This window comes from Semicossyphus pulcher, unplaced genomic scaffold (genome assembly GCF_022749685.1).
Source record: "Semicossyphus pulcher isolate SPU_LCO1_2020_fin unplaced genomic scaffold, fSemPul1.0.p SCAF_5, whole genome shotgun sequence".
Taxonomy (NCBI): Eukaryota; Metazoa; Chordata; class Actinopteri; order Labriformes; family Labridae; genus Semicossyphus; species Semicossyphus pulcher.
This window is the reverse complement of record NW_027211726.1, coordinates 12,467,186-12,494,401: the sequence shown is the minus strand read 5'-3', so window position 1 is coordinate 12,494,401 and position 27,216 is coordinate 12,467,186. Positions and strand designations below refer to the sequence as shown.

Below are 27,216 nucleotides of genomic sequence, written 5' to 3'. Positions count from 1 at the left end.
TGGTCCCCAGAGGATGAACCCTACTAACTTCAGTGACCCTTTAATGCACTTTTTACCAGCAAGTCAAAGTTTTAACTCGTCTAACTTATGAAACCAAAAGCATTCCCATCAACCTCAGCTGGGAGACATGTTTTTGCGGCTAATGATTCATTTTAATTGTATGCTAACACACTAAACGATGTGTTAGCATTTAGGTCAAGGCAGGAGGCTAAAATTTGGTTTTCTTATGATACAATTTTATGATACAATTTGAAACAAGAAGATGTTTCTGTGTGTCACTTACTCAACACGCACAGAATATCAGCTTTCATGTCATGAACACGCTGTGTGGGTGTGTGTGTGTGTGTGTGTGTGTGTGTGTCATCTCTCTACACCCACTACACAGAACAATCATCACTCTCTCTCTTAAAATACAGCCTTTGTTAAAGTCAAGAGCAACAGCGAAGCCCCGCCCACTATGACAAGTGTGAAAAGGTCTATTGTTTTGAGTTTATGGAACGATGTTGCTTCAGCTCTACTTCACCAAACCCATTTTCACATTCTTCTTCCTAATCTGCTCTTCACCTGACAAACAGACGGTGCTGTTCAATAATAAACATTCCCCAGGAGTGGCTGATATTTGAGCATCAGTCACCTTCATTGACCTTTGTTGAATCTTTAAGAGAAAAGGCTGAGGTCATGGCCTAGTTTTTCTACTTCCTGTTTCTCCCAAAGTTAAAGGCTCACAAATCTTTTTATATTTTTCATGGGGATGACGGCTGGTGAAAAGATTTTTGTTTCCATCTATGAGGCTCAGACTGGCTGTGGGCCAAAGACTCATCACTTCATATAAATGCTTATCAGTCAGGTTTTTTCACATTTTATCACATGTCCGACTGAAAGCAGATACATGGATGAAGCCAGAGTACACAGTGAAAGCACAATGAAGAAAGAACGCGGCTCTGGCATGCACCACGATGCTGGTCCTCAGTGTGGATGAGCATAACTGCGTCTCATGTTCTTGTTCTAAACGGTATGTCTGAGATTTTAGCTTGACACGTCCGCATGACAAAATATCTTGTATCATATCATATTTCTCTCCCCTTCAAAAGTTACCAATCGGGACGACAGCGGTTAAATCGGCGGCCCGTGTACAGAGGCTACAGTCCTCGATGCAGCGGCCTGGGTTTTACTCCCACCCTCAGCCCATTGCCGCGTGTTTTCCTCCCGCTCTCTCTTCCCCTGTTTCCAACACTATCCACTGTCCTCTCTATAAATAAAGGCATAAAAGCCCCCCCAATAAAAGTTAGCTAGGACATAGCTAGGTCCCAGAACATTTCGGGAAGTACACTTTACTGCTGTTTGCTGAGAGTTACGTGCGAACACACTCGTCCCGTAGACATGAAATCAGGAGTAGTTAGCTTAGCATCAAGCCTGGGAGCAGCCGGCGGGCAGATTCTGATTCTTCCCCATGTATATTTACTATACTATATGTGTTCTATATTTGATAAGATATAAGAGATATGTATGGAATGTGTCCCTCTGTGTTGCCGTAGGCCGTAATACAATTGTTCTTCTTCTACTGTTGTTTTGGAGGTGGAGGAGATTATTAAAAAGGGCAGTGTGACTATTGTCCCATTTATTATTATATTAATTATTAGTAAGTACACAGCTAGGCGAACCCAGAACGCTCGCTTGCACTACATATTTAACGTACCAATATCAGAGTGGTATTGATCTAAATCTCAGCGAGAACTTCCATCCATCCATCCGTTATCTACACCGCTTATCCTGTTCAGGGTCACGGGGGGGGGGGCTGGAGCCAATCTCAGCTGTCATTGGACGAGAGGCGGGGGGGTACACCCTGGACTGATCGGCAGTCAATCACAGGGCTGACGCACAGAGACAGACAACCTTTCACGCTCACACTCATGGGCAATTTTAGAGTCACCAGTGAACCTAACGAGAATGTCTTTAGACTGTGGGAGGAAGCCGGAGTACCCGGAGGGAACCCACGCACGCACGGGGAGCAAACTCCACACAGAAGGGCCGACGTTGTCCGAACCAGGATTCAAACTAGAGACCTCGACCTGGACTAGTGACCTTCTAGCTGTGAGGTGACAGCGCTAACCACTGCACACAACTTAAATAAGGATACTTCTTTAACTGAAGACTTAAACCTGCTCTATTTTTTTTAAGCTAAACAATTGACTGTTCTGAAACCACACACCTAAATCAGTAACAAATACAATAAGGATTTGTTTTATTATTCCTCAACTGCTCTTTAAAGTAAAGAGTCACAATAAAAACTTGTTCATCTAAATGTTTATACTTCAAAAGGTTCACGTGAAGCTCTCGGGTGAAGCTGTGTTAATATTTAACAAAAGTTGGGACATTTGAGGAAATCCGACACCGGACTTCAATAATGAGGATGACAAATCATTCCCCGGACATTCCCGCCAATACAAGTTAATATTTATATTCTTATCAGATGCTTAAAGCTTCTCGAGTCAACAGCGACATTTGCAACAATGAGGGGGTGAAACTCTGTTTTGCTTTTCTATTTTTACTTCCTTGTATCAGGTCAAGACTGCGTCAGGAGTTTTATATCCTCTGAGCGCAAGGTGTTCACAAACCAAACGCACTGAAAACAAGATGGGAGTTTTTTGTCTGTTTGTCTTTTAAAAAAAATGTCACTTAAAGACCAAGTTAGAAAAATAGACAGTTTATTTAAATTAAATAACAATAAACAAAAATAACTACTATTACATCTTATTATTTATATAAACTTTACACTGTAGAAAACAGCGATTAAAGAGGACACGATGAAGCGATTTGAGAAATAAAAACAGGTGTTTTGGGTCGAATACATCAAACCTCCAAAGTAAGTAAGTGATCGGTGCATGTGTGCCGACCTGTGTATGTGCACACCGCTGTATGTTTACATGCACATTGAAGGGAGGGAGGGTCACTTGAAGCGAATGATCTCCTGAGTGGCCAGCCTGATGAGCTGGTTGAAGTCAAACTGGATGTACTTCCTCCAGTAGCGTCTGTCTCTGCCGTACGTCTGAGCAGGATAACAAGGACTGCCTGAAACAGAGACACGTTTGAAGCAGTTGTTAAAGTGCTTTAATGAAGAACACATGTTGGTCTGCAGCTCAAAACAAGTCTGAATGCTAAACTCAGATTATAGAAACGTTCCTCTGATAATTCAGTATGTGAACATGGTCCACCGTGCTTGTTTAGAACAGGGGAAGACATAAATGAGAAATCTGGTTAAGGGCTTCTGTTAGTAAAATGTATTAGACATTACATATTGTGGTTATCACAGACACACACCCAGCCTCTGTCAAGCTAACTGTTTATCCACTGATCCTTTAGCACCCTCTAGAGGTCATTTTTGGTAATTGAACTTCCCCTGAGTCTTTCCTTTTCAGGACACTTTATATTTCTCATCCAACCATTAAACACACACACACTTATCCTGCTCGGGGTCGCGGGGGGAGCCGTCATTGGGGGAGAGGCGGGGTAACACCCTGGACTGATCACCAGTCAATCACAGAGCTGACACATAGAGACAGACAACCTTTCACACTCAAACCAACGGGCAATTTTTGAGTCTAACGAGCACGTCCACTGTGGGAGGAAGCGCGAGTACCAAGAGGGATGCATGGAAAGGCCCACTACGTCCGAACCAGGATTCGTACAAGGAACCTTCTAGCTGTGAGGTGACAGCGCTAACCACTGCACCAAAAGGTTTTGTTCCTATGAGTCATTTCGACACCTACATTTGTAAAAAAAAATAGGGCCCAGGTTGAAAAATATGTGGTGTAACAATAAATGACTTTTCTAGTCTTCAGGCCCTCAAAGCTGCTTTTACACTACATGTCACATTCACCCTTTCACACACACATTCACACACTGATGGCAGAGGCTGCTATACCAATCGTCAATCAGGATCTATGCACATTCATACAATTTGGGGTTCAGTGTCTTACCCTAGGACACTTCGATATGCAGACTATAGCAGTCAGGGATCGAACCGCTGACCTTCACATTGAGAGACGACTACCACTGAGCCACAGCCGCCCCCATGTGCTACAGAAATAAATGTGACCTGATCTGTTCGTCTTGTCTGAACATCATCAGTTTTCAAACTCTCACCGATGCCGTGCAGGATCCTCGCAACAGCTCTCCCAGAGAATTTCTCATCACTTCTGTGGGACAGAAAACTCCTGATGTCGGCTCGGATCTGGTTCTCCCAGTCCAACAGCTGCAAACACACAAACACAACAACAATATGAGGACCATTCAGGGTACAAATTCAGCAGAACATCCTGAGAACCCTCCCGTTTCTTACTTTATACTTGTCGAGCTCCTCCGTGTCCATCAGTGCGAGTGTGCTGGCTCGGTCTCGTCTCTTGTCGAAGTACTCGGAGAGAAGGTTTTTCAGCTTGAGACTGCGGCTCTCATCCAAGTCGTCGACACAGGACGATACGCTGGGGTATGCGACACTGCAACACAACGCACAGACACAAGGTTAGGACCACATGCATAAAGAACACACACATACAGGTGCAGATATGAGGAAAAAAATACAGACAAAAATACAATATAAGGAAGATGAATCATCTTTAAGCAGTCTGAAAACAAAACACGTCAGCGGTACCTTTTGAAGGCCTTGAAGCAGGCGGTCAGCTGGTAGAGCTGCGTCCCCTCTTGGTTCTGCACTCGATTATGGAGAAACTGGCAGACTTGGTCCATCTCCTCGTCGCTGAGGTCGCCGAAAGAACGGAAGTAGAAAGACACGGAGGAGAATTCGACAGTGATGCCGCTACGTCCACCAGCTGGAACATAGGATGAATACAGTACGTCTTAACCATAGACCGTGTAAAAAGATGGACGACATGACAGCTCCCTAAAAGTGAAGCCAAAACATTTCGGGCGCCCCCTGCTGACTGGCTGCAGTATAGGTCATAAAGCCCGCCTCCTCCATGTTAACAGATGGGGCATGAGTCAAACTATAAAAACAAAATACACGCCAAATAAATGTTTCTCAAACATGGTTTCTGATATTATAGCTAGTTATTATCATGCTGATTTACAAGTTTAGTTTCAATTAGTTATTTGATGCTGTAAAAAGGATGATTGACAGCTCTGTTGACAAATCAGGCTCCTGCAGCCGATCTGTTCCTGATTAGCAGAGTAGAGGAGGAACGGCGAGAGGAGACATAACTAAAACAATCACTACAGTCACTGAAGTTTACATATCTGTGAACGTCTGCTTCAGACCAACACAAGAAGCTGTTCTGCTGTTAAATACGTCGACGTGTGGGATCTTTGTTTTTTCACTAAGTTAAGTGTGTGTTTTGGTTAGTGGGTGCGGCTACGGCGGCTCCACTCGCCGGTCTCTACTGCGCAGCTCTGGCTCCAAATTACGTCACCATCGCCAGATGGTAGCGCCCGTCACAGGGGGTATTTTGGCTTCAATTTCGTACAATGAGAGCAGATGGAGACAAGTCGTCCATCTTTATATACAGTCATTGGTCTTAACCAAGACAGGAGAGGATGTAAGAGGAAGAGTTGCTTATGAAGCAACATCCAGGAAAATAAAGAGAGAAAACTGCTTAACAAAGAAAAACAGAACAGTCAAAAACAGTACTTTAAACTTACACACTCTTACAAACGTAAAACCACATTTGACAAAGACTTATTAGCAAGAGATGTAAGATGAAGAGTCACAGCAGCCCCAGGCTATAAATGTTTTTAAGTGCATATACGAACCTCTGCCAGTGCTCCACTGCAGCTGTCTGAGTCCTCTCTTCACAAGCGGAAGCTGCCATCCCATAGTGTCTGCGACCTCCACCACATCAAACTCCAGCTGATCACACGACTCCACTCGCTCACCTGCCATCCGCTTTCTGGCCAACACCACGGCAACCGGAGGGCAACTGAGGGGGGGGAAAAAACACAGTAAAAACAGGAAAATCTTTGTCATTCTAAATATATAATACGCACATGTAGCCTGGCAGGTTTATGTTGCTTGTTCAGCGACATGTTTTAACTATATCCTGACAGGCGGTTCATACATTTTGGTGATCTTCTGGAGCTGCCTTGGCCCCTCATAACAGCTGATTTTACACACAGACAGCGTGGAGTGGAGGAGTTCAACAAAGCGCTGGGGGTGCAGCTCCAGGTAGCAGAGCAGCGTTTCCACACCTGAGGAGAGGAAGAGGAGGGACATTTTTAATGCTTTTAGATCTCCAATTAGTGTTTTTTACTGGATACTTTAGGAGACTGGACCCACATTTGTTCATCGACATCGTCTATTTCTATTTTAATTTATTCATTCATGTCCATTACTTAGTTTGCGTTTCCACTCACCTTCTTCTGTGATGTCCAGAGCCTCAACAGTTTCCTGGATGGGAATTGCTCTCTCGTGCGTGTGACACACCCGCTCTTTCGGCCAATCGCTGCTCTCCTCTTCCTGCTCCCTCAGCCAATCGCCGCCTCCTTTCACCTCCACATCCTCGTGCTTCATCGAGCCACCAGCTTCCTCCGCTCTCTCCTTTTCCTTTCCTTCATCTCTGTCGTCTTGGAGGTGCGCCTCTGTCGCGTCGGGATGCGGTGTCTCCTTGCAGTAAAAAACAGTCCGTGACTTTAGGGTTAACTCTCTTTCAGTGAGTGAATGATTAAAGAAGAGAGATGGAGACATACCTGTGCAGCAGACAGTGCTGGTTTGACTGTATGTACGGCCTCCTGCTGAGGGGGAGGGTTCACGCTGCTCTCCTCATCACACATGTCCATCAACTCCAGCAGCTCCGAATCTTCAATCTCCTGCACACACAGACAGTTTGTACTTATTGTTCGTGATTCTGTTGTTTCAGTACCTTGGTCTGAGGCTAATAAGGACGACACACACATCCACTCAGATAGAGTTACCTTAACAAGTTCCTGCTGCCTCTGGTGAATCTGTTTACATTTACAAGGAGGGAAAACTTTCTGGACCAGTTTTTTCACTGTGTAGTAATCCACTGTGTCTGCGTAGATGTGACGACGCAGCTCATGGAGGTCGCCACCCTACACACACACACACACACACACACACACAATATTAATTTATACTTAAAGTACACTGTGTAGCTGGCAAGAAGGCCACACTTTTGTGTGCATTTATGTATATTACAAAATTTCAACCACATTGTTGTGTTATGAATGTGGCAAAATCGTGCATTAACACATGAAAAAAGGATAGTACAAGTACAAAACACTGAATAAAAAAATGTTAAAAAAACTACCTTTAAATACACAGATTATAATTTGCCGAAGTTTTACGATAAATGCTTTAAATCACTGTAACTAAATTCTGTGATTAAAGGGACAGTTCGGGCTTCTTAAAGTGGGGTTGTATGAGGTACTAGTAAGTGTGCTGTGTACAGTAGATAACAGTCAGCACGGCTCCTGTTAGGAGAAGCCGGCCGGAGTTCCTACACTGAAGCTAAACTAAGCACCGCTGCAGACGGGGTCAGGAATTTAGCCACCATATAAAAGCAAAATCAAAAATACAGCATACACGTAAACTGTAATGCTTTGTTTACATGTAGGACTCTTTTAAGCGGTGAACGTACGTGGTACTGTTGGCCCCGTCTGCAGCGGTAAACAGCTTAGTTTCTGTGTAGGAACTCTGGCTGGCTTCAGGAGCCGTGCTGGCTGCTATCTACTGTACACTGTACACTTACTACTGATAGGTACCTTCAAAAAGCTGGAAGTGGGGCGCTGATTTAGCTCAGTTGGTAGAGCAGGCGCCCCATGTACAGAGGCTACATCGCAGGCTAGACTCCCTGTCTGCAGATCATTTGGTGCATTTCATCCCCCACTCTCTACTCCCCACGTTTACCGGCTCTCTGGTCCTATCTAATACAGACAAAAAGTTATACAAATAATCTAAAACAAAAAAACTATCCCTTTAAGGCCGTCAGTCCAGAAATACTGCAAATAAATCAACTTACGTCCTAAAAACTAGACAAAAAGTCACAGTCTTACCTCAGGGTCCAGAAAGAGATGACAGTGTGCTGGTTCTCCGTCTCTTCCTGCTCTCCCGATCTCCTGAACGTAGCTCTCAAAGCTCTGCAAAAACATTTACCAGTAAGAGAAGACTGAACAAGGCATTTTTATCTAAATGACTGAATATCTTTTTGGTATCTTGACACTTTGATCAGGTAGAATAAAAGCTTTTTCATAAAAAATGGGAACTTTGAACCTCTAGCAAGACACGACAACTCTCTCTCTGCCTCTGCCTCACATGTTTGAGTTTCTCAGTTGTAAAATAATGATGATGACAAAGGGACAGTTTCACAGACAAGGCTTAAGCCTAGTCCCAGACTAAAATGCCTGTTTGAGCTGTCTTGCACAGACCTATTTTAAAATAGTCATAGACTTAGCCTGTTCTGGATTAAACTAAGCTGATTGCAAGAGGGAAGGTTAGAGCTACTCTAGGCCTAAATTGAAGCTTTAATTAATCGTTCAAAGAGGCAGGTTTAACTTCTGCTTAGTCCTGTTTGTGAAGAAGCGTTGACTGTTTGGAATATCTAAATGAAGACCAACATGCACTACAGAGGCCAGCCAGACGAGCACTTGTGGATAAGTGTAATCGGAGTGCTGCACAAATACCTGAAGCAGCGCTGCTGTCCTGATCCTCCAATGGAAAAATCAGGATCAAGCAGATGTGCCCATGGCTGAGGCCAGCGATGACCAACAAGGAGATGCATTTTTTATGTATTTTTTAAATTCAAATAGTGTGCACGGAAAATTAAATGAGTGACGAAATCAAGGCCGTCTTAAGATATAGTTTGTGGTGATTAAAATTAGGGATAGACCCGATTATCGGCGCCGATATTCGGCATTTTGACACATATCGGCATCGGCCTTTTTTTTTAATCCGACGGCCGATAAGAGATCAATTTAAAACTGGGTTATTTTGGCTCAGATGCAGCCGCGCCTCTCTGTCTGCAGTCACTACTCTGTCTCCAGCATTGTCCCACCCACAGCACTGATTGGTTACACGCAGAGCCATGGCACGGGTAACAGCCAATCAGCAGCGAAAGCTGTGCATGCAGAGTGCTCACACACACGGCGGAGAGGAGAAAAAGCTCATTTCTTTGCTGATTTTATTTAACTTTGTTTTATTTACTTTATAAAACTTCAGGAAGTTATTTATTTATTTATTTAAATTTTCAGTTAACTTTATAAGAGATGCTGCTGACCCTGGGAACTCCCTGCGCTTTCTGTTTGTTTGTTTAATAAACATATGCTTAAAAGGCATTTAAACAAAGTTAAGTGTTGGAGTTTGTATTATTCAAAATTTTGACGCCAATATTTTCACTTTTACTGCAAATGAATATCGGCTCCAAATATCGGTTATCGGCCTCCTTGACTACTAACAATCGGTATCGGTATCGGCCCTGAAAAAAACATATCGGTCTATCTCTAATTAAAATACTCCATTAGAAGCAATAAACTCATTTGGTCCTTGGTATGAAAGAAGAATAAAGATTGACAGACAGTGGAATATATTTACCAAAAACAGGAACCAATTTACTTTCTTTGGAATATTTATCATGTGTGCTCAGGTCCTCATCTGAACTGTCCGAACGGTCATCATGTGGTGTACAATTCACCAGTATTAAATCGCTCTCCTCTGATCTCTGCATTCTCTATTAGATTACTCCAGTTTAAGCTTCTTCCACAGAGTCTATAAAGGCAGATATCATTCTAAAGTGTATGTCACAAAGATAGAAATATTAGAAAAGTAAAACACTGAAAAAAATAAAGATATCTCACAAGAAGTTAAACTTTTCTTGTTATATTTTAAGTTGTGTTGAATTTACTGCAGATTGCAGCCCAACCGCTCTTCTTCTCACTAAAGTATTTTGAACAAATTCTCTTTGCCTCTGCCGTTGTTTTATCTCCAGGCTCACGTCAGTCACTGTCTTTTTCAATTCCATTCTGGGTTTTTATGAGCACCATTGCTCATACTTAACCTAATGAGGCTTAACCCTGGTGTTCACTTTTAGGCTTACTTACCTTACTCCAGGACTCCATAGTCACCGACTAACTAAGCTAAACTTAAGCCACGTCCATGAAAGCCACTTAAATGTCCTGGTTTAACTAGTACACATTAATGCCTACTCCTGGCTTAATTAAAGCCTTGTCTGTGAAACCGGCCCAAAGTCTGTGCTTTAGATAAAGACGATCGCTACACACCTTCGGCATGTTGTAGTGGACGATACCACGGACGTCAGATTTATCGAGGCCCATGCCGAACGCCACCGTGGCCACCACGATCCTGAGCTCCCCGCACATGAAGTTGTTCTGGACTCGGCGGCGCTCGGACGCTGACAGGCCGGCGTGGTACGACTCCGCCTGCCATTTCAGTGGTTTACGGATCTTCTTCCTCGCTAAATGAAGAAACAAAGAGTTAGAAACAATCAAAAAGACACCGGTGAAGTTAAAATATCAGTTCTAGTCTTAATATGTGTCTTTCTTTCCACTGTTTCTCATTTTTAGTCATTTGAACAATATAAATGTTCCACTCTCACCCAGCTCTTTCTTTTTCTGCCCCACAGGGTTGTTTTGTGCCTGACTGCTGCTGATGTATTTGTTTTCTTTCAACAGCACCCCCTGCAGGCAGGTCCTGAGCAGCGCCGCCACGCGAGTCGTCTCCTCTCTCCTGGTGCAGTACACGATGACGGAGTCCAAACAACCAAAACGATCTCCCTTCAACAATGACACTAAAGCCTGACAAGATAAAGGCAGGAGAATTTTAAGTGTTTATAGACAGATGGAGTCTGAGAGCACAGAAAACTATTTAGACTTCTGTTGTTTAGGGCCACACCTGATCCTTCTCCCTGTCCATGGACACGGACAGATAGAGATTCGGAGGCACTGCTGCGGATCGGACAGCGATGCCTTCTCGATCAGTGATGTCCAGATGTCGCGCAATGTCCAAAGCGGTGGACAGGGTGGCTGTAGCCGTGAGTCCCAGCAAGCACTTCACTCCCAAACGCTCCCTTAGTACCTACAAACACACACACATTACACGTACTTAAGCGACTGTGTGTGGTTGGTTGATTCAAGAGGGGGTGTTATGCTGTTTCACATTTTAAGACATGTATATAATGTCACAATGTTGGATGTCCAGACTAAACGTGGGTGAAGTTTCAAATCTGTAGGTGAAAGCATGTTGGAGTAATCTTCTGCAGGCTGCTGTGAACGCCAGGTTTCACACAGTTTGTGACGTCACAAAGTGCAGCCTCAGCAGGCTTCGGAGAGCTGGCCAATCAGAAGAATCAGGCTTGTAGGGGTTGGGTTTCTTTAAGGGACAGAGCTGACTGAGTCATTTCAGGCATGGATGAGGGCCTGCACAGAGCACCAGTGTGAGAGAGTTTTCTTTAACTTTAAATTATGCTAAGCTACTCCACAGAGTGAAATATGAAGCTTGAAATTAGCATAATACCCCCCCTTTAAGAATCTGCAGTCCAGGTACCCACACATACCACCACTTCTATCATTAACCCACCTTACAGAGCCGGAGGTAGCAGGGTCTGAAGTTGTGCGACCACTCTGAGACACAGTGAGCTTCGTCTATACAGGCGAAGGCCACAGGGGGGAGCTCCTGAGCTGAGGGCAGACACCCTGAACCTGAACCGCCTCCACCGACCAGAGCCTCTGGAGAGAGGAGCAACACACACACCTGGCCTGACTTCACCTGGAGGAACAGAGCAAAGACAATCACAAATTGTGGGCTGAAAATAATTGAACATTATTTTAGCTCATTTCTCTTCAAATTAAACTGCACAACTGTGCCGCTATAAAAGAGGCTGCCTTTTAGGGGAACTATTTTGTGATTATTTTTACATAAAATCTACAGACCAATCTTGAGGAGTTATAAAAAAAAGGTTAGTAAATGGGTATGGCTTATGATACAAGAGTTGGGCTGCCGTTTCCATGGAAACTCCTTCTGTTTCTGTTACCTTTTCTATCGCAGCTTCTCTCTGTTTCATCGTCATGTTGGAGTGGATACAAGCTGCCTTCAGCTTTCCCGGCAGGCCAGACAACTACAAACACACGCACAGGTGACAACAATATTTGTTAGCTGAACCAATAACTGTTCAAAGTAAGAGAGATGACAAGATATCCTTCGTGTAAGTGTGTGAGAAAGAGAGATTACCTGGTCGTCCATGAGCGAGACAAGAGGTGAAACGACCAGAGTGATGCTCTGTGATCGCTGAGCGTACATGTAGGCCGGGAGCTGATAACACAATGATTTACCCATCCCTGTTGACAACACAACCAGGGTGGAGAGACCTAAAGAGAGAGACAAACAGACAAACTTGATGCAGAGTTTGTATGTGTATAGATACGCGTGCTGCGCGTCCTTCTATGTGTGTACTCACCTGACAGGATCCTCATGATGGCTTCTTCTTGTCCCCCTCTGAATGACTGATAGCCGAGGTCTCTCAGAGCTGCGTAAACCTCAGCAGGTGTTTCTATACAGACACACGTCCCCACAAACAAAAGGTTTAAGCTAATAATGTGTTTTTCTCCTGTACTTGATTATACAGAGTATCATGTTGGTGTTTACCCTGGACTTTCCCGTCCTCTTTGGGAGGGTAAAGTGGCTCCATTGGTGGCGGAGGAGCCGGGCGCTCGTAGTCGGGACGAATCACATTCAGCAACACCTCGTCTTTATTGTTACTGTCCGCCTCCTTTTCTTGGTGCGGCTGCTCCTCTTTGACACTGGGAGATGCAACTTGAAAACACAAACACATCCGGTTTAAACACACATGACAAATACAGTATTTGCAGCTAAGTTGTATTGATTACCACAGCAACAAATCCCCAAAAACTGATTAGAAAAACTGCAACCACAGGTGTACCTAATGGCTGAGATACCAGCGTCCCTGTTGCCCTGGCAACCTCCTCCAGGGTGGGCAGTTCAAACGGCTCCTCTTCCGCAGGTGGGTCCTCAGAAACAGGAGGGGGAGGGGCTGCGAAACAGAGTCCAGGGGCATTTTTATTAGTAGAAATAATTAAGGGGTGATATTTATAATCTTGGGCAATAAATTCTTCCCAAAAGCTGTAATTATCTCTACTAGTGTGGCCCTTATGTGTTCAGGAAAATAGGCTGTCTCCTCAGAGTGGTCGCAGGAGTTTAGCTCATAAGACACCACAAAAAGTCGACCTTGTTCGAATTACTTTAATTTGATGAAAAATGAGCTGAAGTCGGCTGAATTATAAAACAGTGACTGGGAATCTACACCGACCCTGTAGCGTCAGACGAACGTGCGTGACACGTAAGCGTCACGGCAGCATCTGTTTTGCAATCCGGCTGCGACTACAGCAAAAGTGGGCAGTCTGCCGGAAACAGCAGAAGAAGACAACTTTGCAACCAACTTGTAGACTTATTTCTTAATTGTGCATAAATTCGGTGTTTATGTAGGAAGTAGAAGTCAAATGAGAATGATTTAATAGGATTGGTTTACCCACAAATGTACATATTCACTGCTCTTTCAGATTAAACTTGCCTGCTCATCTAGACTATCAATAACTTAATAGGAAACTGAAATCGAAGTTAAAGAGACCAAAATGAAGAGATCACATCGTTTAACATGGAGGCCTTGGTTTGCGGGCATGTATTTGCACGACAGTCAATGGCTTTCTACGCTTCACTGACGTGCAGCGGCGGGGAAAAATAGACTCGACGCGTAAAACGAACGGGGCAGCCTGCCTGCTTACACCTGCCTCATTCGCAGCAAACGCAACTGGTGGAGATTGCAGCATAGAATGATATTGGAGCGGTTCTGTCCCAGCACACGCGTGTCAAGATTACGCTTCAAATACATTGCCTGCGTAGATTCCCCGTAACATAGCAAACTAACCGATGCTTTATCTGTGAATGTGCATCCCTCTGCGTTACCTCGTCCCTTGCAGTCGATGGCCCAGTGTCCGGTCCCTCCGCACTTGTAGCAGGTGTCGCCCTGTCGATTGAACCCGCCTCTGAATCCACCTCTGAATCCCCCCCTGCCTCTTCCAAAAAATCCACCACCTCCACCGAAGCGCTCGCCTTTCAGCTGGAACTTCTGCATGTACAACTAAAACACACAATGAAGAGACACATTTATTAAACTCTGGATACTTGTTGTATTATGATGTTGGCATGATGAACTGGATGTGTGGTTTAAATTTCTCAGACAAATGCAGACACAAACTTTCTAGCATAGTCGCAAACAAACACGACGTACCTGTTTGCGTAGACCGAGTCCTCTCAGTGCGTATCCTTTCACATGAGATTTCTTCTTCAGATTTATCTTCACGAAGTTTCCCTCTGCACCCTTCGTGCTTCTGTATGAATAAGGAATGTTTTAGGTGCATCAACTACATTAGAGTTTTCAACGCCGTCTTGCAGTCTACCGCTATGTTTGCTCTTACCTGGCTCTGATAGGCTGGCGATACATCCTCTTGGCTTCAAACTCCTCCTCTATTTCTCCTAACAAGTTCTCCTGAGGAGCCTTGAGAGGAAAAACAGTAAATTTCACTCATTTGCACTTTTAGATTAAAAACATACAGTAAGCAAACTACCTGACTTACCTTTTTGGGTGCTTTTGTTTCTTTCTTTTCTTCCACCTCTTCATCTTCACCTCCCTTCTTCTTGGCTCTCCTTTTCTTCCCTCCTTCTTGAACCGGACTGGACTTCACATCCGAGCCCTCCTCTTTCTTTCTGCCATTCCTACGCTTCTTCTTCACTCCTCCCTCCTCTGTCGCCTCTGCCTCCGTGTTCTCACCCTCTCTCTGCCTCTTCCTCCCTCTCTTCTTTGCACCTTTGGTTTTGTGACTCTCATTGTCGTCTTCTGGCGTTAAAGGTGGTGTCAGTCCTCCTTCTGTTTGTTCTTCTCCCTTCTTTTTCACTTTTTCTTCCCCTCCTCCTCCTCTGCTTTTTCCACCGTGTTTTGGAGCTGGTTTTGCTGCACTATCGCTGACTATATTGTCACTAGTAATGCTCTTAATCCCTATATCTCTTCTTGAGTCTATCACCTCTCCGTTTTCTCCCTCTGCATCAATTTCCTCTTTCCCAACTCCTTGTGTCTTTCCCTCCATTTCTCTCTCTCCTTTTTTCTCCAGGTCTACCTCCGTGTTGCCTGCGCCGGGTCTCTCCTCGGCCCCCATCTCTCCAAACACCTGACACCTCTCCAGCCACTTCCTGTCAACAAAACTCAGCCTGCTGGCAGGAGAGGGCTTCCCTCCCACTCCTCCTCTGAAACCTCCAAGAAGCTTTGGGCTTCCTCTCAAGCCAGGTGAAGTCCCGACACCTGCAACACCAAAACCCTTATGTGGAGTTCTTAAAGCTTCAACACTTTCTTTTTTGTCTCCTACAGCTCCTGTGTTTTCATTCAACTTTCCTGTGGCTACATCTCCTCTTGAAGTCTCTACACTACGTGGAGAAGATAATGATGACAACAGAGCAGAAGATCTCACTGGAGTGGGGGGTAAACTTTGATTTTGGGAGTTAACAACTTTACTAGTGCTACTAATATTACTGCTACAACTACTGGCAGCACTTGCAGGTTCTTCACATGGCTCTTTGAAGGGTTCAAATGGTTTAAATTGCTCTTCAGGCTCCACTTGATGTAGACTTGGTGAAGCCAGGGACCCCAGGCATGTCTTTACTCTTCTGTGAACAGGGACATAATATTAATAATGCAATTATAATGTGCAGTTAATCAGAAAATACTTCCATGAAATTACCTTGGTGAGAAAGGGCTGGTGAGGTCAGTGAAAGTGGTCCTAGCAGGGGTAACAGCAGCAGCAACGGGGCTGTTTGTCTGTCTAGTGGCTCCATCTTTCAGGGAGTTAAGAGGCACCCGACCAGGAGGGGCAGATTTCTTCAGTGAGAGAGGTCTCTCCTGGAATAACAAAATCATGACAATAGCACTAAAACCAAAAAGTTTGTTAAAATTATCCCAGCAAAATGTAAGACTTAGTAAGCGTGCATCACCTTGCCGAGTGTAGAGAGGTTATTTTTAAGCTTTAGACCATAGTATTGGGAGGAGGCCTTCAGATTGTCTCTGTCCTGAGGCGTCAGTCTGGGAGAAGATGCAGGAAGTGTACCGCGGTTCAGATGGGAACCCCAACAGTCCGACTCCTGCGCAGATAGAAACATCTTACATCATCTTATTTTTCTACGTGTACCTTGTTGTACAAAACACACTGACGTCATAAAAACAATGTGTTACCTTCTGGGCTGTGTTGACCGCAGCTGTAGATCTGGACTGTTCAGCATATCCACCGGCTGCATCACTGCTGCTGTTTTCTTTGGCTTGTTTCAAGCTGCGGTACTCTTTGTACAGCTCTGTAAAAAAAAACACACAGTGTAACTGCGTCTGTCTTCAAACAGAATAATAATGTTACAGATGGATGAGATACAGATACTACTGTTAATAAGTTTTGCAAATTATCGACTGTACTCACTCCTGGTCTCCTCTGGAGCTTGATCAATGTCCTCCTGGAAATGACAAAATATTATCATTTTCAACTATAAAGAAAAAAGGAAGCAACCTATAAACAGCACTGTCTGTTGCAGAAAGTGATAAGTCCTCTGGACACACATAACTATAATAAAACCATAATAATAAAAACATATGACATGCACACAAAATGTCTTGTTTTTGTTATTGAAAGCGATAAGTTGCTAAATTTTAACATTAAATTTACCTTGTTTGGTTTCCTCTGATTCTCTGTGACAAACCCCTGCTCCCAGCTTTTCAGCAGAAGCTTTACGTCGTTGTAACGATCCATCCGATACTTCTTCCCTTACAGACTTAAGGCTACTACTAATTGACTGCACACATAAATAAGAGCTTAATGGCTATCAGGCGAAGGGTAGCGACAGCACAGTAGCTAGCTTACGCTGTAAACGCAACGTTAAGCTAGCATTTTAAAAAGTTTAATTAGCGCTCGTGGGTTTTAGTGACCGTGTGTAACCTTAGCTTCTGCTTATCAACTAAAGGTTTATGGCAAATTAAGCAGACGAAACAGCTACATATGTAGAGTCATTAAAGGGCTTTCTTCCGCTCTGTCTGTTTACGACTTTCCCGCGCCGGAAAATGACAGCTTATGTTGCCAGGTTTCTTCCCGCATCCCCCATTCTGAAAAAACATAGCTTTACATATTAAGGCGGATTTAATCTACCATGAGGAAAAATGTTTAATTGATAGGAACATAATAATGATGTAGATCAAATCACAAGTCTTTGTCATAGTAGGGTATGTCTTGAGTTTGGTATCCATCTGTCGAGGTTTATTTGAGGGTTGAGCCTTTCAGGCAACACTCCAGGCTGCGTACAGATTCCGCCTCCTTCTTAAAGGGACAGTAACAAACTTTCATTGTCACTCGTAAAACGTTATGGGAAATATTGCACTTCTTACATTCTTGGCTAATTCGACAGCTGTAGTTACACTATGGATAAAGAATTCTACATTTTTACTTTTGTTAAAGATAAAACTATTTTTTAGCCTAGATAAATTAGCTGGAGCCCCTTGTCTTGTTTCACATTACTAAGTTTGTTATAATTCAAACAAAGAAAAGATCTGAGTATTTCTACCACTGCTGGAAAAGTGACATCATTCGAGGTTTTGATCTGATCTTTACAGTGATTGGACACACCTTTGGGCTGAGGTTATTGTCCACTACATATATATGTCAAAGGGTAAAACAAAAACAAAAAATCTCAAACCAGGCTTCTTTGTGCAGTTCTGTGTGAGATTAAGAATTGTTGTTTCTAGTCTGTAAATAATAATAATTTATTTTAAATCTATTGTAAATATAGCATTAGCTTGGCCAGAGAAAATGTTTTAAGCAGACTGCTGTCGCTCAAACTGGGGTTTATTTCACACTGGACTGGTTGCACTGTTGGTTTTACGTGACGGTGATACCCCTACTTAACATAGAGCAGTTAAGACTGTAACAAATCATTTTTCAGCATTTTGTAATGTGGCTTTAAACGCATATAATTCCACTGATTTCTTCCTGTAAAACCTTATTTTCTATATCCAGTGATGTTTTGGAATGTTGTAAGCAGATAGACAGTATGTTACAGCCAAATGAAAAAGAAAGACAAAGGGTAACAAAGGAAAACATTTTATTTTTAGGAGGCAGCGTGTATAAAACTATTAACCGTGGAAGGTAAATCATACCACAAAGGCTATGGCTCTGATAGTGAGGATGGACATATTTTACATGTTTTTATAATGAGACATTGCTTCATTCCAGCTGGGACACCTCGTGGAAGTATGCACCGAGCATCTTGATCCCCTGAATGTAGTTGGTTCTGAAAGTGAAAAGAAAAATAAACAATGATGAGATGGTTTTATCAGCAAAATGTTGCTTTACATTGACTTATTACAAAAGTCATTCATGAAGAATTTCATGTGTTGATCTTGTTTTCAGTTTCACTTTTGAACTTATATTGGTTTCAGCAGTACTTCTTTCTCTCAATATCACATCCAAATGTCCAAATGTTGTTATTAAAGTCCGGTCAATCACAGTCATTCAGTTTGGAAAGGAAATAAAGGTTGTGCACCGTGACGTACCTGTTGATCTTCTCATTCTGGGAGTGAGCTCCATCATCAGAGGATCCAACCGGGAGCAGCATGACGTTACGTCCTGTGGCCTCCTGGAAGGTCAGGGTGACGGGGATGCTTCCACCCTCACGAGTCAGGTCAGGCTCCACACCAAAGACTGATGGGGGAGAAAATGGAAAGAAAATACTGTGTGAGTGAAGGATGTCAAAAGGGGAGGCGTAACCTGCAACATTAGGGCCGGTGAGAATCTAATTTCATATGAAGTAAGGAAGAAAAATACATCTGAAAGACATTTTTAATTTTAAAAAATAAAAAGTTATTACTGGTTAATTATAAAAGCATTTCCCACTTTTCCCTTTGTGGTAACTAGAACTTGGTTTTATTTGTGGTTTAAAGGTTTGAGGCTTTCGTAATCACTGTTTTCTACCTTTGAAAGAGCTGAGAGTGATGTCTGTGTATTACAGTAAGCAGGACTTCATGTGTGGAAATGAAAGCCACATCCATTTAAATGTAGCTGTGACACTTTAATTATACACCACAAACAAAATCCCTTTGGTCTCCATCGTTGAATTGTAGAGACAATCAACAAGCGGATAACAGTGGTGGTATGACTTCCTTTATCATTTACATCTCCATCCGTATTTCATTACTTCTGTACCTGTCTTCATGGCCTTGCGACCGGCCATGTAGTGCGGGTGGTTGAAGTCAGAGACCCAGGCCTTGGCTCCGTGGCCCATGTACACCTTCAGCTTGTTGGGGCTTCCCAGTTCTGAAAACTTCTTCTCCAGGTGACTGATGACCTTGATGAAGAAAAAGATCAAATGTGAAATTGTGTCATAACTGTCAGTGGAGATCCTAACAGCTGTTAATTATAAAGTTTGTTATAAATCTTCCAGGCACTAAAGTTGGTCTTAAAATACAATCAGTGTTGGGTCATTGATTAGGGTCTACCTGCTTCTCCACAACTTTGGGGTCCATGTCGGGGACGAGGCGGATGGAGAACTTGCCGATGACCTTGCGGGGGATGACAGTCTTGGCTCCTGCTTCAGAGAAAGCTCCCTCAATTCCATGAAGAGAAAGAGACGGGTATCTCCAGCGGTGCATTAGGATCTTCTCCTACATGAATAAAAGGAACACATTTAATGATAATTAATTAACTATGCAGGGATTCAGAGTGGTGCAGCATATATCTATCTTTGACGTCTTGCCTTGGTGTCGTGCAGCAGCTGTCCAACACCAACATCTTTGCAGTATTCATCCAAGTCAAATTCTATTTTCTCATACAGCTTTTTCTCCTCGTCTGTCAGAGGGGCCACGTCGTCGCTCATCCCGGGGACCAGGATCTTCCCCTTCCTGTCTACCAGAGAGCCTGTTCAGAATGAGACGAACAAGAGTTTAAAATGTTAAGTTGAAGGAAGCACAATTTTTTAACCCGAGTGTGTTTAAGATTGTGTTGGAGATCATCAGCCTCACTTACCCATGAGTGCAATCAGGTCGGTCATGGCTTCATGAACTGATCCACCAAACACCCCTGAGTGCAGGTCTTTGTCACCACACTCCACCTTTAAAATTAAGACAAAACATCATTGTAATGTGCGGCATCAAAACCCAAAATATTGCATTTACATTTTTGTAAAATGCTGCATTAAATGATTCAACAATGAGACTCCACCTCGACAAAGAAGTAGCAGATTCCTCTCAGGCCGTACGTGATGCAGGGTTTGGTCTTGCCCAGCCAGTAGTTGTCAGAGATGCAGACGTAGTCCACGTCCTTTAAGAAAGTGTCTTTTCGGGCAAACACCAGATCATCCAGGCCCTCAGATCCAGACTCCTCCATGCCCTCGAAGCAGAATTTGATGTTGATGGGAAGCTCCTGCAACACAAATAAAGTTAGAATTTCCATATTTCTTATAAACAGGCTTCACTGTGCAGAAGTTTAAAGAGGGGGTGTGATGCTGTTTCAAATTTGAAGACATATATATTATGTTACAATGTTGGATGTCCATACTAAATGTCGGTGCAGTTTCAAATCTGTAGGTAAAAGTGCAGCTGCAGAAGGCATCAGAGAGCTGGCCTATCGGAAGAAAGTGGTCTTGTGGGGGCGGGGTTTCTTAAAGGGACAGAGCTGACTGAGTCGTTTCAGGCAGAGGCTGTTTTTTTTAACTGTAAATTATGCTAAGCTACTCCACAGGTATCACAGAGTGAAATATGAAGCCTGAAATGAGCATAATACCCCCCCCCCCCTTTAAAGATATGCAGGATAAAATAACTATTTATGTTCAGGGTGAAAAGCTGCACCAATAAATAATGTAAAGTCAACTCCATTTCACACTCAAGTTATTCAAAGTGTCTTTTTGGAAAACTAACAGTAGTTAAAAACAAGAAGCAGGTGACGGGACTCAGTTTAATCATTAAGTGAAGGCTGGATAAGACGTATGACATAATTAGCAGCTTGATTCAGAGACCTTTGACCACTTCACCTGCTGCAAGCAATTTCTGAATGAGCTCTGTACTTTAACATAGAGATCCTTCAGACGCTCAGAATGATGCAGAATCAGGATATTATTGTGTGTTGGTGAAGAACCCAGCGTATTTTTTCCTTGTGTCAAAATATACACCACCATGTTTTACATTTATTTCTAGTCCCCCTGCCTCATGTACCTTTGCATCATCTTGCAATGTTTTTAAAAGGCAACTTTGGCAATACATACAACCTATATTTTTCTACACAATACTGTTGAGGTTCTCACTTACAATGCTGTTGAGATATATAACTATCAGAGTGAAATGAAAGTTAAATAGTATGTTACTTTCTCTTTGTTTGAACAAAGGGATGGGTGTGTTTTTGATTGATTGATTTAATTATATCTCCATACCGCTGCGGTATTTACACTTTGAAAGTAGATCACCATTACAGAAGGTGAAATTCTGATCACACCAATATTTGTCTATAGGTTAGAATCAGATTGAGCATAATAAAACAGAAACCGAAAAAAAGGTTTGTTCTTAAATATTAAAAGAGTAAAATCCATTAGGGATAGACTGATATTCGGCATCTGCCTTTTTTTTTAATCCGACGGCCGACAAGAGATCAATTTAAAACTGGGTTATTTTGGCTCTGATGCAGCCGCGCCTCTCTGTCTGCAGTCACTACTCTGTCTCCAGCATTATCCCACCCACAGCACTGATTGGTTACATGCAGAGCCATGGCACGGGTAACAGCCAATCAGCAGTGAAAGCTGTGCATGCAGAGTGCTCACACACGGCGGAGAGGAGAAAAAGTTCATTTCTTTGCAAATTTCATTTAACTTTGTTTTATTTACTTTATAAAACTTCAGGAAGTTATTTATTTATTTATTTAATTAAATTTTCAGTTAACTTTATAAGAGATGCTGCTGACCCTGGGATCTCCATGCGCTTTTTGTTTGTTTGTTTAATAAACATATGCTGAAAGGCATTTAAACAAAGTTAAGTGTTGGAGTTTGTATTATTCAAAATTTTGACTGCAAATGAATATCGGCTCCAAATATCGGTTATCGGCCTCCTTGACTACTAATAATCGGTATCGGCCCTGACAAAACCATATCGGTCTACCTCTAAAAACCATGATCACTAATATTGACTGGCTGCACTTCAATTTGGCTGCGATTAAAATCCTATTGCAGAGGTCTGGTCCTCACAATTTGTTGTCGTTTTTTGCCTTGTCTCAGCAAAACAGCTAAAAACAGCCTGGGTTGTCTCAGTGTAGGTGGGCACAAAAAGAGGGTAAATGATTTAAAGCAGGAAGTACAGTGACACTGTAACACTGGACATTGCAGATGGGATTTTTGCAACTTAAATTGTGTCTCTAATCGCAGCACTTATTGAAAGGTAAAGGTAAAGGAAGATAGAAGATGAAATAAGTTAGAGATGAGGCTGTGGTGTGAATTTTACCTGCTCTGTCTTCTGGTAGGCCTCAATGCAGTTAAACCAGGCCAACACGGGACCCTTGTCATCAGTGGAGCCTCTTCCATAGAGTTTACCTGCAGACAGCACAACTTTCAATTATGTGAAGTCTACAAGATAATTAAGTTGCTTATCTTGTTTTGAACTTTTTCTGTTATTTGGAATCGTATACACACAACTCTGCTCCGGGCTTGTATGAGTTTATTGTGTTATAAAGTCGAGCCAGCTGGGCAAAGTTATACGTGTGGCACAATAATAAAACATTCAGTCATTCGCTCATTTCAAATGACTCACTAAGAGCACAAGCAAAGTTAAGGAACCCGTCCACATGATGAAAAGTGGAGGACAGATCGAGGACAGTAAAACATGACATTAGCAAGAAAGAAGCTGAGCAGACAGGAATCGGACAAGAGGAAGTGGATGTGCTACTTGCTGTCAGCTGACTGTCACCATGAGACTGCCTGGGTAATTAGCGTAAGTAGCATAAAAAACAGACCTCAAATCTGAAAGAGCAGTCCTGTCATTAAAATAAATGGCAAATATACTTGGATGAAGCATCGAAGATAAGGTTTAGTATCTACTATACTACATTATTAAGCCAACAAGTTCAGCAGCAGATAAGGAAGCTGACTAGGTTAATTAGTGTTGAGAAATTCAACATGGTATCAGGGTTTTCTCACAGTATACTTAAGTTAATCCTCGTTGTTTAACTCACAGTAAATACACCTTAAGAGTGTATCCAGAATCATCTGTTATCACGTGATTACATTAACTACTTAAAATGGTTCATTCTGGCTCTTTTGCCTTCTGTAAAGCTGAGTGTTTAACAGATTCTTGTGAAGTACAACAGCAATTGTTCAACTTGGCCTGTGAGGTGTGCAGATAAGACGTGATTAAAGACACAACTCTGCCCTGAAACGCGAGGTGACCGGGCTGGACTTTGTAGCAAACTGTGATATGATCACAAGTCCAAGCTGATAAAAGCTCAAAGAGCATTTAAACAAGACATTACATTTAAGAAACGATGATGAAAACAACTTCTCTGCTCACAAAAGGATGTTACTGCTGTGTGATACTGAGGTGTAAATGATGTTCAGACCTTTAATAAATGGCTCCGATACTAAACACTAGATACTGTAGCCTGTTTACGGCTCAGTACATGCTTAAAGTACATTTTTTCTTCCACTGCTCACTCCTTTTATTTCACTGAGATTTGATACTCTTACTTTGCCGAACCAAAAGAAGAGGGCAGTCTTATCATAACATTTAAGACTGGAAACAGAAACCTCAAAGTAAATCACTCCACCTCTCTTCTTACATGCCAAAACAGAATTCCATTTCCACCTCAGTAACTTCCAGAATTGGCAAACTTTCAGGATCATATTGAAATGCTCTCACCATCTTTCTCCACCAGAGTGAAAGGCTCTGTGTCCCAGCCGTCATCGATACTGGCTGGCTGGACATCGAGGTGGCCGTAGATACACACGGTCTTCTTGCCCGGGTCGGACCCCAAGCGACCCAGGACGATGGGCGGCAGGGGGATCTCCTCTCCAGAGGGAAGCTGCATGCACAGACAAATAAACAGTCCAAAACCATTGTTACATAAAGAAAGCAATGAAAATGCAATGCATTATTAGCAACAATTGTGCATGATCTGACCTTCTGTTTGCCAATGTCCACCATCTCCACTGTTCCCCCGAGCCTCTCAATGTCCTTGGCTGCCATCTCCATCATCTTCTTGATCTCCCCCCGCTTCTCTGGCCAAGCAGACACACTCTGGACTTCCACCCAGTCTGCGAGGCGCTAGAAAATTCCCAAACATTTTAATATGTTAAAGTTTGAGGCTAAACATTGTGTTAACGCTTCATTAAAACCTGGAGTTAGAGTGAATGTTTCTTAGCGCATTAGGGCTCTACAAAGTTTACAAGCAACAGTTAACATGTCACCGAAACTGTGGTGATTTCCTTTGCTCCAGTGGCTCAATCTTTACTACATGTAGTGCACACACTAACTCATAGTGAATGAGTTACAAAGCTGCTTCGAACACCATTTGATCAAGCTAAGACAGACATTTTGCTACAATCTAATCACATTGAATTATTAGCTTACCTGCACATATAGATCCTGGTGTTCGTCCACATACTTGAACAGAGTTGGGAGATGAGCCATCTTTGTCAGAGACAGGAGCTGCGGGTTTAACAGGCAGAATGGAGTGAGATCCTACCTAACGCTACTTGCTGTCTTATTGTAGGACAAGAAGCCCGCCCCCCCCAAACCTGCTGACTGCTGATGTATTTACAGCTCCTTTGTCATGCACGCACAAAAGTGGTCAGAGTTGCAGAGGAGCAGGTTTCATATCAGGAAGTTGGCAATATTTGAGTCACAGCTGACAGGCACATTACTCTTTATTTCTTTGGTTTTTAATAGTAACATGACAGAAATAAAGCAGAGAAAGTTGAATGTTACTGCATAAAACAGTCCCATGATATCAGAAAGCTCACTTCCCTTCATTAAAGCTGATGTATGAACATTAAAGATCCCTTTAAAACGGAGTCACGGGCTTTTTTTGTTGAGATGAAAAAGTGTATTGATGCACTGTAAAATTACTTTAAGACATGACTCTGTTGGTCTAAAAGATCCAGGCAACAAATTTTAATCAGAAAGGGGCAGACAAATTAGCTCTAAATTATTAGCTATGATCTGAACTGTTTATAAGAACATGCATTTAGTCACACACTTCTGCAGGGTGAACATTATGTCCTACGTATATGCCAAGTCATGCATGAAATACTGAAAATTATTTTAACTTGCAATTAAATCGTTTGGATCTCCCTGTAAGGTTATATAATGTACAGACAGCTTTTTTCACAAGCCTTGAGTTCGTCACATCTCTAGCTAACTGTCAAAGAGGACCAAATACAGTATGGCATGTCAAACTGCGTGGCATTAGCTGGCATGCTAGCTAACATCACAATAAGTAGCATGAGCTGTGTAACACGTTACACTGAATGAGAGGTAGCCTTTTCCTTACATAATTTCCTTTATAAGTACATAACCATTTAAACTAGCTACTTGTACACTTAAAAGTACTCACTTTGTGTTTATTCTCTCCCAGCTGATGTCCACACGTGACTCTTCTCACCTGACAGACACGTCCTCTGTTTCCTACTGACGTTAACACGCAGTTAACGGTTTCTTCTGTTTCTTCTGTTTCTTCTGCACTGAAAGCAAAAGGAACAGACTTCACCTCGCCAGTAAACACAGGAGGCAGTTGAGTTGAATGTATTTATGTCGCAAAGACTTGTGGGTAAGCGGCAGATGCTTCGTCATGGTGATCCATAATGGTCCAGAAACAGTCCACAGAGGAGAGCTACCCGGTTTCGAAAATCTACGAATATTTACAAATTGGAAGATAAGTGATGAACGGTCAGGTGTTAAAAAAATAAAGGTCAGATAAACCTACAGATTAGTGCAATTCAAATGCTTTACAGTTGATTGATAAACTGATTACACAATAGAAATGTAAGCAGAAAAACAAGTTGTACCCACCGTAAAAGAGGGGGGAAAAATACACAAAAGTGATCTGATAGATGGTGTTAACAAGTTGAAGAAAGTTGTGATGCATTTATGATGAAATAGATCCAAATTACTTTCTTTCATGTAGGGCGACTTTTATGGTACTGCATCCTATTCAGCCTAGCATAGGGTTTTCTCCATTTTAAGGGCATTTCATCACATTTTTTCCACTGGTAGTGAAAGCTGAGGTGCATTTTATTCAGTTATATCATAGGGGCATCCAGGAGGGATTCATATTATCTGTAGCCAAATTTCTCATTATGGCTTTTTTGTCACACAAGGCCCAGACATAAGATTTTTAGTGTGTTTTGATTGGCAATATGTATTAGCTACTATGACACAATTCTCTGTGAAGTTGAGGGCATATTAAATGACCGACCTATCACCCAGCTGTCCGAGGATCCCAATGATCTTGAACCTCTCACGCCAAATCATATTCTCCTTCTGAAAGGCAAACCTTCATTACCACCTGGGCTGTTTGTGAAACAGGATCTGACAAACATGGTGTTGTTCAGTCTGTTCGCCTTAAAACAAAGTCTAATGTGTTGGAAAGACCAGTCACCAAACTTTGTTTATTGAATGCAGCTGAGGATGTTTTATGGTAACATTGTTTGTGTTTATGGCTCTTTTGTTTGTTTTGTGTGAATTGTTAGCTCCACTTGTCACTAACAATTAGGGGCCGGAGTGTAAGAGCCATATTCATGTTTTTGGGAAAGTTGTTTTGTTTTTGTGCCACTGGGTGTCGCTGCACTATTGCTTAAGGTAAAGGTATAAAAGGTATGGTGATAGTAAATGTATGTGTGTGTTGGACCCCGGAAGGGCAAACGGTTTTTGACCGCTGTGACGACAGGCGGCATGGCAAACCGCAGCTGTATCGTTTGTATTTGTTTGATCGATGGATGCTGTATTAACGCTGCATGGTGATTGAATTAAATGGATTGTATTATGCAAACTTAAGACACCTGCAGAGATCTTATTGAAAACACCAAAGCAAACGGTATCGTACTGAACTGTACAGCGCGTCAGCCAGGTCACTCCTGGGAGCCAAACACATCGGCAGCTTTAGTAATAGACTAAG

At 42.6% G+C, this 27,216-nt stretch overlaps 2 protein-coding genes across 2 annotated transcripts; both read right to left on the bottom strand.

Moving 5' to 3' along the window:
• Positions 1-2,833: 2,833 nt before the first annotated feature.
• Positions 2,834-16,833, bottom strand: recql4 (RecQ helicase-like 4). The gene is made up of 28 exons (XM_069682052.1): positions 16,750-16,833; positions 16,507-16,540; positions 16,272-16,387; positions 16,034-16,198; positions 15,784-15,941; positions 14,629-15,709; positions 14,470-14,549; positions 14,283-14,382; positions 13,958-14,132; positions 12,918-13,028; positions 12,623-12,790; positions 12,435-12,527; positions 12,209-12,345; positions 12,012-12,095; positions 11,558-11,746; positions 10,874-11,056; positions 10,603-10,776; positions 10,243-10,401; positions 8,023-8,106; positions 6,922-7,059; positions 6,697-6,816; positions 6,364-6,613; positions 6,069-6,198; positions 5,764-5,930; positions 4,649-4,826; positions 4,325-4,493; positions 4,144-4,252; positions 2,834-3,069 (listed from the first exon to the last, which is right to left on the bottom strand). Exons 1-28 carry the CDS (start codon positions 16,831-16,833, stop codon positions 2,948-2,950), a joined length of 4,758 nt encoding a protein of 1,585 aa, XP_069538153.1. The 3' UTR covers positions 2,834-2,947.
• A 1,325-nt stretch (positions 16,834-18,158) lies between these two features.
• Positions 18,159-24,796, bottom strand: LOC138608430 (cytosolic non-specific dipeptidase-like). The gene is made up of 11 exons (XM_069681006.1): positions 24,672-24,796; positions 24,222-24,365; positions 23,961-24,123; positions 22,551-22,639; positions 20,290-20,490; positions 20,095-20,179; positions 19,826-19,986; positions 19,569-19,733; positions 19,276-19,417; positions 18,627-18,774; positions 18,159-18,364 (listed from the first exon to the last, which is right to left on the bottom strand). The coding sequence occupies exons 1-11, from the start codon at positions 24,729-24,731 to the stop codon at positions 18,298-18,300; spliced, it is 1,425 nt and encodes a 474-aa protein (XP_069537107.1). The 5' UTR covers positions 24,732-24,796; the 3' UTR covers positions 18,159-18,297.
• Between the last annotated feature and the right edge of the window lie 2,420 nt (positions 24,797-27,216).

Coding starts and splice junctions, on each gene's coding strand:
- recql4 (XM_069682052.1), bottom strand. CDS start 16,833: ATGGATCGTTACAACGACGTAAAGCTTCTGCTGAAAAGCTGGGAGCAG. Junction 14,383..14,469: donor CGCCAGCCTATCAGAGCCAG/GTAAGAGCAAAC, acceptor TTATTCATACAG/AAGCACGAAGGGTGCAGAGG. Junction 12,791..12,917: donor GCTGGTATCTCAGCCATTAG/GTACACCTGTGG, acceptor TGTGTTTTCAAG/TTGCATCTCCCAGTGTCAAA.
- LOC138608430 (XM_069681006.1), bottom strand. CDS start 24,731: ATGGCTCATCTCCCAACTCTGTTCAAGTATGTGGACGAACACCAGGAT. Junction 24,124..24,221: donor TGGACATTGGCAAACAGAAG/GTCAGATCATGC, acceptor CTGTGCATGCAG/CTTCCCTCTGGAGAGGAGAT. Junction 18,365..18,626: donor CAGAATGAGAAGATCAACAG/GTACGTCACGGT, acceptor TTTCACTTTCAG/AACCAACTACATTCAGGGGA.